The 13,578-nt window shown below is 48.3% G+C and overlaps 1 protein-coding gene across 4 annotated transcripts in view; it reads left to right on the forward strand.

The window, feature by feature from the left end:
• Positions 1–4: 4 nt before the first annotated feature.
• XKR5 (XK related 5) overlaps positions 5–13,578 on the forward strand; it is a 33,209-nt gene continuing 19,635 nt past the window's right edge. The window contains exons 1-3 of one of the 4 annotated variants that reach the window (XM_001494027.5): positions 5–141; positions 2,007–2,190; positions 12,860–13,044. In XM_001494027.5, coding sequence (XP_001494077.3) covers positions 84–141; positions 2,007–2,190; positions 12,860–13,044 — 427 coding nt within the window. In that variant the 5' untranslated portion in view covers positions 5–83. Of the gene's footprint in view, positions 142–259; positions 1,065–2,006; positions 2,191–12,859; positions 13,045–13,578 lie in introns of those variants that run through there. The other 3 variants (XM_070253267.1, XM_070253268.1, XM_070253270.1) reach the window with 3 other exon arrangements.

A 13,578-nucleotide genomic window follows, 5' to 3' on the forward strand; every position in this document is an offset into this window, starting at 1 on the left:
GGGGCGGCGGGCAGGGGAAGGGGCGGGGGCCGAGGAGGCGGGCCTGGCGGCAGGAGGTGGGGGCCGCGGGCCCGGCGCGGAGGATGCATGCGGTGGTCCTGGGGCTCTCCGCCCTGCTGCTGGCGGCCGACGAGAGCGCGCGTGAGTGCGGGGCAGCCAAGGCTTGGGCGCCTGCAGTGCTCACCCCTCCAACACTCTAACCCACCCAGATGCCCCCGGACGTACGCGCCATCCCTGTAGGTGCAGGCAGCCTATCTATGCCCGGGCACAGCGCTGCGGGCCAGTGCGTGCAGGGCGGCACCCCTCCCGCCGGGCTGAGCACCCCAGTCCAGTCCTTCGTGGATCCCTGCGTATGCACAATCCTGCTGTTGATGCGTGATTCCCACCAAGGATGCATGGTCCCCCGTGCATGAGACCACCTGGGATGCCCGGTCTCCCCGCGGATGCATGATCCTCCGTGGATGCTTGGTCCCCCAAGGATACATAATCCTCTCCTGGAGCCTGGGCGCGTGTAGCCGCCCTTCCCTCCAGAACGGGCTCCTGGACTCAGCCAAGTGCTGCGGGTGCGAGATGCACTGAAGACCGCCGCGAGTGCGCCCTGCTCTCCCACCACCAGGGCCGGCCTGGGGGTCTCAGCGGCGGGCGAGGCCGATTGGGTACCCGAGTTGTGTGGGGGGTAGGACCGGGCTCGGTGTCCGCGCGGCCCTGGAGGACTGTATCTCCGTTTCGGGGCTTAGGATCGGTCAGAGGCGACCTGCCCGGGACACCCCAGTGCCGCGAGGAGCCGGGTCCCGGCCACACAAGACGGCAACACTGTTTAGCGCCTTTCCAGTTTGAACTGGTAACTCATTCGGTGCCAGAGAGGAAGCCTCCGCCCACTTCCGCCGTGCTCCCTGCAGACGCCTCTTCCTTGGCGCGGTCCCCGGGGATTGGGGTGGATTTAATAAGGCCCTGGCCTCGGGACCCCCTGGGACCCTGCGCCGCTCCCAAGCACCCACGCACTCAGAGACCCTCGCTGGCGCAGACTTTCAACTAAATCCCTAGGAGCCAGTTGCTGCTTACCGGTTAGTGGGGTCCCTTGTTTGAACAGCCATCCCTGTGGGTCCCCAAAGGGGCGCCCCCGCCGCGCTGTTTCAAAGCCACACCAGGAGCCCCTGTGAGGTCGGCACCAAAGCTCCCGGGTCCAGCGCCCCCTCCGAGAAGGGCTAAGACAAGACAGGACCCCCGCGTCTCAGCACCCACCCCGTTTGGTGGCATGGATATGCTCCCTTCTGTTGTAGCCTGGAGCAGCCAGGACTTCAGCAATCCTCAGCCTGGGCGGAGCAGTAACTCCTCCACCGACTTTCTGTGCAGGTACCCTGGTTTGCAGTGTGTGGCACGAAGCCCAGGGTGGATAGAACAGATGACAGGGCTTGGGGACCAAGAAAGGCTGCTGGAGCCCTGGCTCCTCTGTCCACACCCGCAGGATTCCTATCTATACTACGGCCCGTGCTCTCTTTCCACTGTTGCAGCTTCGTGTGACCATAAATCCGTTTTAAACTTTTAATATGGAAAACCCGAATTATAGCCACATAAAACAATGACTGTGCATCGTGCACATGCTGGTGCTGGACAGATACAAGCTCCCACCCCACTGTCAGTGACAGGGACACAGATCCTGACCTGGATCTGTCTCACACTTTCAACTCTGTTTCTCTACCCTACCATCCTCAAAGATAAAATAAAGACAGCAGCCACAGAGAGGAGGTTTAACATTTTTTGAGCACACACCAGGTTCCAGGTGTGTTTTGCTCCTGCTGTCCTGTGCCATCCAACTGTCCCTTCCTAGGACCTGGTGTCTGATCCTCTGGGTACCCTGGAAAGGCCTGGCCTTTCCTTCAACCTCATGCCCCTCTGGACTGGGTCTAGCCCAGAGCCCTGCTGGGGACAGGGATGCAGTGCTGGCTGGGGACCCAGTCTCCCTCCAGCCTTCCCCTGACCCTGGTCTTTCCTTTTCCCTCCCGCAGGCCTCTGCACTGTGGTTTACTACTTCTCCGCAGGACAGCTCCTCTGGGGGGGACTGGCCCTGGCTGTGCTGCTGCCCGGCTGCTTGGTACAGGGCCTGAGTTATCTGTGGTTCCGAGCAGATGGACATCAAGGTCATTGCTTGCTGGTCCTGCTGCACGGCCTACAGCTTGGCGTGTGGAAGCGGTAAGGACTGGCAGCCTCCTCTCGACTCTGAGGCAGGATTGCATGAGTGCAGTAGGAGGGCTATTCTGTGCACGTGGACTCTATCCTATGGTCCTAGAATTTCAAGGATGGGCGATTTTCAGAGCCACCACGTGGAACCCTTGCTCCAATATGGGCCCCCCTCTTCCAGCCTGCACTTCCTGGAGCATCTCTATCATCAGGGGTTCCTACCCTATATAGCTATGGCCCTTCCAAAGCTTTCCTTGACTTCAGCCAAATTCTATCTTTCTGTTGTTTCCATTCATGGCTCAAGGCCTTGGAGCCATAGAAGGTGACCTGCTTAAGGCCGTTCCATTTAAACACCTACTACCATAGTCACAGAAGTGGCGTAGATTTAACCACAGACTAGGAGCGGAGCTGGCCTGGTGACATTTGCATCAAGGCTTTATTGCAGGAAGAAGCCATTTGGGAGCCAGGGCCAGTTTTTCCCACAAAAAAGACACCTGGTTGGCCTAGTGTCCTTTAGGCTTACCTGTGGTCCCCTTTTTTTTTTTTTTAATTTTTCTCCTTGTCTTTTCTTTTTCTTTTTTAATTGCAGTAACATTGGTTTATAACATTGCATATATTTCAGGTGTACATCGCAATCTATTTCAAATTTTGTGTAGATTACATCATGGTCACCACTCAAAGACTAATTACAATCCATCCCCACACATGTGCGCCTGATCACCCCTTATGCCCTCCTCCCTTCCCCCTTCCCCTCTGGTAAGCACCAGTCCAATGTCTGTTGCTGTGTGTTTGTCGTTTTTACCTTCTGTCTTCTACTCATGAGTGAGATCATACGCTATGAGACTTTCTCCCCCTGACTTATTTCACTTAGCATAAATCCCTCAACGTTCATCCACGTTGTCACAAATGGCTGGATTTCATCATTTCTTATGGTTGAGTAGTAGTCCATAGTGTCTATGTACCACATCTTCTTTATCCACTCGTCCCTTGATGGGCACCTAGGTCACTTCCGTGTCTTGGCTATTGTGAATAATGCTGCAATGAACATAGGTGTGCATGTATCCACATATTTGTGGCTTTTCTGTTTTTATTCCTGTAGTTGATTTCTAGTTTCATACCTTTGTGGTCAGAAAACATGATTGGTATTATATCAATCTTCTTAAAATGATTGAGACTTGTTTTGTGGCCTAATATGTGATCAATCCTGGAGAATGTTCCATGAGCATTTGAAAATCACGTGTATTCTGGGTGTTTTTTTGGATGGAATGTTCTATATATATCTACTAAGTCCATCTGGTCTAATGTGTTCCTTAAGGCCAATGTTTCCTTACTGACGTTCTGTTTGGATGATACATCCATTGGTGTAACTGGACTGTTAAAATCCCCTACTATTATTGCATCACTGTCTATTTCTCCTTTTATGTCTGTTAACAATTGCTTAATATATTTAGGTGCTCCTATGTTGGGTGCATAGATATTTACAAGTGTTATAGCCTCTTGTTGGATTGTTCCTTTTATCATTGTAGAATGCCCTTCTTTGTCTCTTGTTACAGCTTTTGTTTTAAAGTCTATTTTGTCTGATATGAATATTGCTACCCCAGCTTTCTTTTCTTTGCCATTGGCATGGAGTATCTTTTCCCATCCCTTCACTTTCAGTTTGTGAGTGTCTTTAGGTCTGAAGTGTGTCTCTTGTGTGCAACATGTATATGGGTCTTGTTTTTTTATCCCATCAGCCACCCTATGCCTTTTGATCGGAGCGTGTAGTCCATTGACATTTAAATTAGCTATTGAGAAATGTGTGTTTATTGCCATTTTGTTACTTTTTTTCTGGATTTTTAGTGGTTCTTTTCTGTTCCTTTCTTCTTCTCTTGCTCTCTTCCCTTGTGATCTGATGGTTTTCTTTAGTAATATATTTGATTTCCTTTCTCTTAATTATTTTTTTATTTATTATAGCTTTCTGGTTTGTGATTACCATGAGGTTCATATATAATAACCTACATTTATAGCAATCTATATTGAGTTGATGGTCCCTTTATTTTGACTTCTTTCTAAAAGCTCTACTCTTTTACTCTCCTCTTTCCACATTTTATGTTTTTGAAATCATATCTAATCTCTTATTTTGTGTGTCTATCCATTACCCTCTTATCATTGAAATAGGTCATTTTAGTGCTTTGTCTTTTAACCTTCATATTATCTTCACAGGTGGTTGATCTGCTACCTTTACTTTACTTTTGCTTTATCAGTGATTTTATTACCTGTTGGGTTTTGTTTTGATAATTTTCTCATTCTTATTTGTGATCTTCTCTTTCTCACTTAAATAAGTCCCTTCAGCATTTATTGTAAGACTGGTTACTTGGTGATAAACTCCTTTAACTTTTGCTTATCTGGGAAACTCTTTATCTCTCCTTCGATTCTGAATGATAACCTTGCTGGGTAGAGTATTCTTGGCTGTAGGTTTTTTCCTTTCAGCACTTTAAGTATGTCATGCCACTCTCTTCCAGCCTGTAAGGTTTTGGCTGAGAAGTCTGCCGATAGCCTTATGGGGTTTCCTTTGTATGCCGCTTGTTGCCTTTCTCTTGCAGCTTTTAGGATTCTCTCTTTATCTTTAATTTTGGACACTTTAAATATAATGTGTCTTGGTGTGGGCCTCTTTGGGTTTATCTTGTTTGGTGCTCTCTGTGCCTCCTGTACTTGGAGGTCTGTTTCCTTCCTTAGGCTAGGAAAGTTTTCAGCCATTATTTCTTCAAATGGATTCTCTGCCCCTTTCTCTCTCTCTTCTCTTTCTGGGACACCTATAATTTGAATGTTAATGTGCTTGATATTGTCCCTTAGACTGTTCTCGTTCTTTTAAATTCTTTTTTCTTTTATCTGTTCAGCTTGGGTGATTTTCTCTAGTCTTTCATCCAGATCACTGATCCATTCTTCTGTATCATCTACTCTGCTATCAAGTCCCTCTAGTGAATTTTTCATTTCCAATATTGTATTCTTCATTTATGATTGGTTCTTTTTTATATTTTCCAATTCTTTGTTGACATTCTCATTGTGTTCATCTAGTCTTCTCGCAATATCTGTGAGCATCCTTATGAGTTTTTGTTTGAACTCTTTGTCAGGTAGATTGCTTATTTCTGTTTCATTTAGTTCTTTTTCTAGGGTTTTGTCCTGTTCCCTTGCTTGGAATGATTCCTTTCCTCCTGATTTTGCCTCTTTCTCTGTGCTTATATCTATATATTAGGTGAGTCAGCTGTGTCTCCTGCTCTTGGAGAAGTGGCCTTATGTAAGGGATGCCTTTTGAGGCCTAGCAGTGTGCTTCCCTCTTGTCACCAGTCCAAATGTTCCAGGAGTGACCCCTGTGTGGGCTACATGTATCCTTCTGCTGTGGCAGGTTGATCTTGCTGCAGGAATCCAGGGAGTCTAGCCTTTCCCTTTCTGGCTGACTATTTGTAAATTGGGTGTGGCTCCAAGGTCTAACAGCACACTCTTGTTGCAGTTTTTCTACTATGTGAAGGCCCCCAGCATGGCTGGTTGCTAGGCTCAGGGGCTTACAGTTGCTGTAGGCCTCAAGCCTGCAAGCCTGTTATCAGCTCTCTCAGGATTGCAGCTGGGTGGTGCTGGCCCCAGGCTTGGGAGCCCCTAATTGTTTGAGGCTTTGGAAGTTGGGGCTGATCCATTTTATGGCTATTTGTGAAGCACAGGTCTTCTGCCACTGATAAGCCCCACCCCGTGCAGGTCCACACACACCGTCAATGCAGCCCTGGTCTGTGCACACTTCCTGAACCCCTGGAGCATATCCAATTGTCCCACTGCAGAGACACCCAAACCCCCACAGTTCACCTGGTCCTCATGCAGGTCATGCCCCACAGAGGTGGACACACTCACCTGCCTTCAGAGGATCAAGGCACCCAGACTATGTAGGCCGACAAGTAGTCTGAGGGTTTGCTGTTGGGTGGGGCCAGTCCCTAGGGAAAGATGCCTGCCCTGGCTGAGCTGGATTAAATTGGCACTCTACTTGGCATGGCACACATCTGGGCTAACAGGCCAGGGAAATAACTTCAATGGCTGCCAGCATCTGTGTCAGCATGCCTGTACTAGGTTACAACAATGGCTGTCACTAATGTCTCAGTCTCTGGAGAGGTCTCACCTCTCACCAAGGTGCACCCAGAGCCTACCAGGTGAGTCTCTTTTCACCAAAGGATTGTGTACCTTTCTTTTTGGTGATTTTAAGTTGCTCTCTGAGATGGGTGAATTTGTGCATGGGCCCTTTAAGAGCTGGGTTTTTTCACTTATGTTGATAGCTTTTCTGGGGATATTCCCCTTTGTAGTTAATAGCTCGCAAAGCCAGATACTATGAGACTCGTCTCAGTTGTGCTGAGTCTGAAGGATGCTTAGAGCAGTAACACACCCCCGCTCAGGTCCCCACTCCTCCAGGGAAGGCTGTGTACCGTAGGGCTCCTCCCACTCAGCTATGAAGCTCCATGGCTGGCACAGGTGACTTTTTTCTCTCCAGAAAGGAATTTCTGCCTCTACGCCTCAGTCAGGACTGCCCCTGGTTGTAGGGGTTCTTTTTATCTAGTTTTCAGTTCTCACTCTGGGGTAATTTTCCCAAGAATTATAGTAACCTGGTGGTGTTCATGAATGGAGATGAGTTCAGAGTCTGCCTACATCACCATCTTGATGAGATTTCCTGTGGTCCCCTCTTCAGGTAAGGTAATCTTCTCACTGGGGTACCTGCATGCCTGGAGTGTCAGGAGAGATCTGTCTGTGGTTGATGTAAAAGGCCCATTTCAGCTCTCAGCTGCCTCATATTCCATTGAGTTGTCAGGAATAAAAGAAGGGAGAAAAGTAGGGGGATCCTGTCAGTGAAGCCGTGCAGCAAGTGTTCGTGAGTTTGGAGACCCCACAGATTGGAAGGGTGTTAGGGAGTCACTGCCAAGTCTCGGATCTCGGGCTGTGCTCCTGGCTCTTCTTGGTGCCTTCGAGCTAGTCCCAGGGCTTTCCTTGAAGGAGATGAAGTGAGTTTCTGATTCTGAGGTGAGTCTGAGGAGGGAATGATTCCCTTCTCACCCAGAGCAGAGTCTCATGTAAGAGGCCGAGGGTGCTGCTGAGAAGGACATCAGTCCCCACCCCCCCGGATTTCATGGGCCCTCGGAGCTGGAACCCTAGATTCTAAAGACAGCAGAAGCACATTTGAGCCACAGCCATTTTGCCCAAACCTGGGCCTTTGTGTCCACACAGTGCGGTTCCTCTGAGAAGATTGGACCCTTACTAGTGGGAAGAGAGCAAAGATGGTTTGTTCGCTCGACTCACAGAGGATGGGGCCTCTGCTGAGCACTACCTACCACATCAGCCCTTCCCTCAGCCCGGCCTGGGGAGGAAACCTAAGGGGTCGGGCCCCTGTAATCACCAAGAATGTGACCTCGAGGACAGACACCCTATTGAAAAAGTGATTCAGCGTTCACCCAAGCAAACATCTGATAGCTCAAAGGAGACTTAAGTCAACACCGGCCACCGGAGAGATGCTTCCTGAATAAATGCCACATGAATGTGCCTTCTGGAGCTCTGTGGGGCCCCTGGGGCCGAACTGATCCCGTGATGGGGACCACATCAGTCCCCTGATGTGTCCAGATTCTTGCTGCTGGTGTCCGACGGGGACTCCACACTCTCATCTTCCCCACACTCCCACAGGAGTTTCTCAAATGATGTCATGAATATTAAACATAATAAAAACTGAAATAGATATGTGAATAGGGACATGAAAATTAGAAATTAGGAAAAAAACAACTACTCATCTATATCTCTTGTGATTTTCAAACAAAGTTAAGATGACTAAAAATATATGTAATTTAAAAGGAGAGGAAAACAGAAAAGAAATAAGTTAGGAAAGTCAGGAAAAGGGAGGAAATGTTAGAAAAGAAGATAGAGCCAAATATACGATTATTTGAGATGAACCACAGATTTGGCTCTAAGATTTCAAACAGTCAGTGCAAGCATAAGAGCTACATGGTTTGCAATGATTCTGAGATTAAAAGTAAGCCAAACAGTCAGAAATCTTCTTCCTTACAGAAAGCTTTGACAGTTAAATAGAAAGCAGCAGATCTGTTCCTGCTCCTGACACCAGCTCACTGGATTCTCACAAAGAAAACCCTGGGGGCAGCAGTGTCTTTCAGCAAAGCCAGCCTGAATTTTGAAGACTGTTTCTAATCAGGGCCTGCAAAGGAGCTTTTCGGGTGGTTGCAGTTCACAAAAGTGCCTGTAGGAGGAGCCAAATCAATTGTGTTTTGCACAATCCTGAATAGCATCTAAAAAGGGATCATGTTAAGTGACTTCATAACAAAGCAGAAGAATCTACTAAGAACAGAAAAACCAATAAATACAAACCTCCTGAGTTAAGGTAGCTTATGAAAAATACGAGGACTTAAAACATAAATATATTCCTTTTTTAAATGCCAAATAATACATAGTAAACTAATATTAAATTTGACTCTATTCAAGAGCGCCCGACATTAGTGACTACTTGTGTAAACAAAGTTAGTTACTTTTTTCTATTTAGCTTTTCTATTTCCACTCAAATGCTATATGTTACCAACATCGTTTTCATTTTTTAAGCGTATGAATCCATTTGGAAACTCAGCATGAGGTGCTAGAAGAGTCCCTAACTCTTCTCATCTTTAGCATGTGTCTTGGTTTAGGAATTTTTTTTCAGTGGAAGCTAAAAGTTCTTAGAAAGAAAGTGGAGGTGAACTTTAAGGATATGTAAGGCAAGCTCAGCACAGATAGTAGAAACTTAATATTTAAAGTATGTAAAATACAGCCATAACAATAAGCACATGAAAAGATGCTCAACATAACTAATCATCAGGGAAATGCAAACAAAAGCCACAATGTGACACCACCTCACACCCATTAGGATGGCAACTATCGAAAAAACAGAAAACAAGTGTTGGCGAGGATGTGGAGAAATTGGACACTTGTGCACCGTTGGTGGGAATGTAAAATGGTGCAGCCGCTGTGGAAAACAGTATGGCCGTTCCTCCAAAAAATTAAACATAGAATTACCCTATGATCCAGGAATCCCACTTCTGAGTATAGACCTGAAAGAATTGAAAGCAGGGTTTCAAAGAGATATCTGTATACCCATGTCCATAGCAGCACTATTCACCGTAACTAAAACATGAAGCAACCCAAGTGTCCATCGACAGATGAATGGATAAGAAAAATGTATACACACAATGGAATATTATTTAGCCTTGAAAAAGAAGGAAATTCTGCAATATGGTACAAGGTGAATGAAACTTGAGGACGTTATGCTAAGTAAAATAAGCCAGCCCCAATAAGACAAATACTATATGATTCCACTTCGAGTAGTCAGATTCACAGAGACAGAAAGTAGAATGGTGGGTGCCAGGGGGTGGGAGGAGGAGGAAATGGGGAGTGGCTGTTTAATGGGTACAAAGTTTTGGTTTTACAAGATGAAGAAAGTTGTGGAGATGGGTGGTGGTGATGATTGCACACCATTATGAATTATTATAAATTATTAAGTTCGATTCAATTATTATTAAATCAATATAATTTAATAAATTATTAAATTTGAATTATTAATAACACTGACGTACACTTAAAATGGTTAAGATGGTAAATTTTATATTACATGTATTTACCACTATAAAAAAATTGAAATAAAAAGCCCAGCCATAGCCAAATCTTGAGCTGTTTGCTATCTCAGCTTTAACATCCCCAAAAAGCGTTAAGAGGGAGAGAAGCATTGCTTATTTTTCAAGTCATGGGACTATGATCGATTATTCTAGGTGAAGTGGATGTGTTTGCTTTTTACTTGAGCTGCTAATTAGGAAAGATCAGAGCTTGCTGAGAAACTTCATTCAAAAGGCCTAAGTTAAGATAATTTGTCATGTGTCCAAATGTCAACCCAGAGCATATGTTCTTAATGCAACTAGAAATCTTAGACCGTCCTCAACACACCTCCTTATGCTCAGAATTGATTTGTCCACATTTACTAACTTATGTGTGACCGAAGGGACTGGAGACACACATGATTAAGATACAATATCTGAGGCTGAACTGGGAACAAAACAGTGAACTCAGAAGAACAAAGCGAAGAAGTTTGCAGTCTTGGGGGTGCCCCGAGGATTGCCTTCGGGAGCGGTCCCCGCACCGGCATCCACATCATGGACCAGGGGAACTCGTTAAAGATACGCGTTGTCGAACTGCACCTGGACCAACCAACATCACGTCACAGCAAACTTCTCCTAGTTCTGCAGACGTTGTCTCACTCATCAGAAATTCAGAGCCTGGGGCCCAGCAGCCTGTACTGAGCAGCCCTCCAAGTGGCTCCGATGTCCACTCGAGTTTGGGAACCACTGCCTTGAGTGAAGGCTGAGGATGAGGCGGATTTCCATCCACGAGGGAGGAGGAGGCACTTCTGACCCAGGAAGCAGCCACAGCTGGTACAGAGGCAGAAAGGCGTGCTGGAAATGGTGTGCTTGGAAACCAGAAGTTTGTTGTAATGTGGGTGTAGGGTAAGAATGTTCTGGATGAGAGGAAGGGGGTCGGAGATAGATTGGGCTCAACCGTGAAGGAACTTGTGTACTAGGTGAGGAGTTTGGGTTTTATCCTCCATGTGTCAAAGACCCATTGGAAAGTTTAAGCAAGGAGATAAACTGCTCAGATTAGGCCTTTCGAGAGATGGCTGCAGGGAGAAGGAAATGGAGCAGAGTGGGAGAGACTGAGGGCCAGGCAGGCGGGCAGAAGTCCAGACAGGAGCTGTGAGGACCCGAATGAGGCAGCAACTACGATGATGGGATTTGACGGGAGCTGCTGACCACCCAACACCACTGCTTCCTTTCCATCCCGCCCCCCCCCCCCCCCCCATCTCGCCTCAGCTCTCACCTGGGCACCCTGACGGCTTTCCATCCTCGCAGCCTGAATCCCTCCCTCTGCAGTGGGATCAGGAAAACCAGCTGAGTCACATCCCCCTGGTTCTCCATTTCCTGGAAGGAACCCCAACCCCTCACTAGACCCACAGAGGCCTCTACTGTCCGGCTCCCCTTCACTGTCCCCAGCCTGGACCCTCCACTTCAGGCCCTCGTCCTGCCCCACTGACCCCCTGGACCCACACCTGCTCCCTCAGGCTCTGCTCCACGGCCTGTCCTCCTCTCCCAGGAAGGCTTCCCTGCCCACACTGTCCTCTCCCTGGGTCTCACCCCGTCACTCTCCCCTTAAACTCCCTTAAAGTGAATTAAAGCTGCTCACTTTAACGTGTTTTTCTTCCTACTCAAACTTTTCACATGTGTATGGTTTCCTTCCACGACTGATTCTTGGGCTTCCAGGGAACATCTTTCATTTCATTTGCACCTTCTACAGTCTCCGAGGTGGGAAAAGAAGCCCAATAAAAATGCATATGGGAGGAATGGAGGCTTCCGGGAGGGTAGGAAGAGGGACGAGCAATTGAACCAATGATTCAAGACCGAAAGCGAAGCTGCAACCTACCGTCACGATTACACTTGTTGGTTTCATATTTTTTTTCTTAACATGACGTTTGTGTCAGAGATCACAGCTTCAAAGACTCAGTAAGAAGTCAGTTCACTCCACAACTCCAAATTGTGAGAAAGGAGCACTGTTTTTCTTACGTGTCTTTCCTGGGCCCTGGGTACCGTGAATAAAGCCGTTTCAAAGAGGACCCCCTTCTGCTCTGGCCGTAGAAGTGTTAGCAGAGACCGGAGCTTGGTGTGTCATCTGCACAGCCAGAGTCCTCGGGGGTCCTTCGGGAGGGGGCTTTCCAGGTGACTTTAAAGGGGCATCCAGCTCTGATTCAGGAGTCCTTAAATTAAAATGATTTCTAGTTTTTCTTAACTTGTTCGACATGGAAGTTTGCAATCCCAAATGGAGGCTGTGGGCACGCCCACGCCTGTGCAGGCAGGTGTAGTAATCGCCCCGTCCTGGCTCAGGCGTAGACCGAGGGGGGACACTGGAGGGTGAGGGGGGAATCTGCTGTGGAAACCCCAAGTGCACAGTGCCTGGGGAGTGGCCTCATTTTCATCTCTGCCACCCGAGCCTTCAGAGGGCACAGGCTGGTGGCCCATGGCACCTTCCAGACCTCTCTCATAAGATGGGAGCTTCAGGAGAGGTTCCCAGGACGGGCCTATGAGAAATGGAATGAAACAAGAACATTTCCTAATTTCTCTCTCTTGTGTTGGTTCCCTTCCCTGGACCGTGGGGAGGTCACCCAGCCTGGGGGCACTGGAGTGTCCCTGTGGCCCCGGCCAGCCCTGTCCTGCAGACTCTCAAGAGTGGCCTGCCCTTCCTGCTGTCCACCTGTGAAGGCCTGGCCCTTCGGTAGGGGGCTGCTTGGCAACTGGCCCCCTGCAAACCTAGCCCCTCCTGTTAAGCTGCGTCTGCTTCAGCCTCATTTCAGCTCCTGGCCCTCCTCCCGCACGGGGGCAGCTTGCCAGTCCGCCGGCCAGGCCTTGCTGAGCAGGATTACCCATGGCAGCATTTGGATTAGAGCTGGCATCTTCAGGCTAGAGTCAGAGCTCAGAGACTCTAGTGTGTAGACAGGTTATTCTCTAGAATGCGAAAGGTCTCTAAATGGTAAGCCAGGAAAGGGGCGGTGTCCTAATTAAGCTGTCACCCTCTGGCTCAGCACCATGTCACCCCTGCTCCTCCTCAGGCATTGGGACGCCGCATGCACTGTTCTGTCGAAGGAGTGGAAGGCCTCCCACCGGGGCCAGCTGCTGCTGCAGGAGGCCGACCTGTCAGCCCTCCGCCTCCTAGAAGCCCTGCTTCAGGCTGGGCCCCACCTGCTGCTTCAAACGTATGTTTTTCTCGCCTCGGACTTCACTGATGTTGTGCCAGGTGAGTGACTTCCACCACTGAGCATAGACAGTCCGACTTCTCAAGGGGGACAGAAACGAGTGCCTTATTTATCAAAACCCCACAATCTAAGATTTCCTCTGCTTGGGAGAATTAGGGCAGCCCGAGCTCACTAGTGCAAGGGGATGGCTAAAATTAGCTTCCGTTTGTGGCGATTAGTTCAGAGTGAGGGGGCTTCCTTCCTGGGGCTTGGATTCCAAAGTCAGTCCCTAAGGTAGAAGTTGTGGATGCTCAAATGACCCTGAAAACACCTTGAGAAGGTGCCACACTCTGCTTCTCAGCAAGATCAATGTGTCTGTTTTTTCTGCAACTTTAGTAACTTGAGTAACTCAGCGCAGCCAGAAGCTTACACCTCGAGAACCGTGCGGAAACTGAGCAGCTCAGGGCCCAGCAGATGTGTGTCCCGGGCTCGCACATTCTCCAGGGCGTGGGCGTGCTCATTCTCTCTCGTTTTCTCAGTCGCTTCTTGCTCTCTCCCCTCGTCTCCTTTCTCTTCTCTTCTCTCTTTGCCGAGTG

This window comes from Equus caballus, chromosome 27 (genome assembly GCF_041296265.1).
Source record: "Equus caballus isolate H_3958 breed thoroughbred chromosome 27, TB-T2T, whole genome shotgun sequence".
Classification (NCBI taxonomy): domain Eukaryota; kingdom Metazoa; phylum Chordata; class Mammalia; order Perissodactyla; family Equidae; genus Equus; species Equus caballus.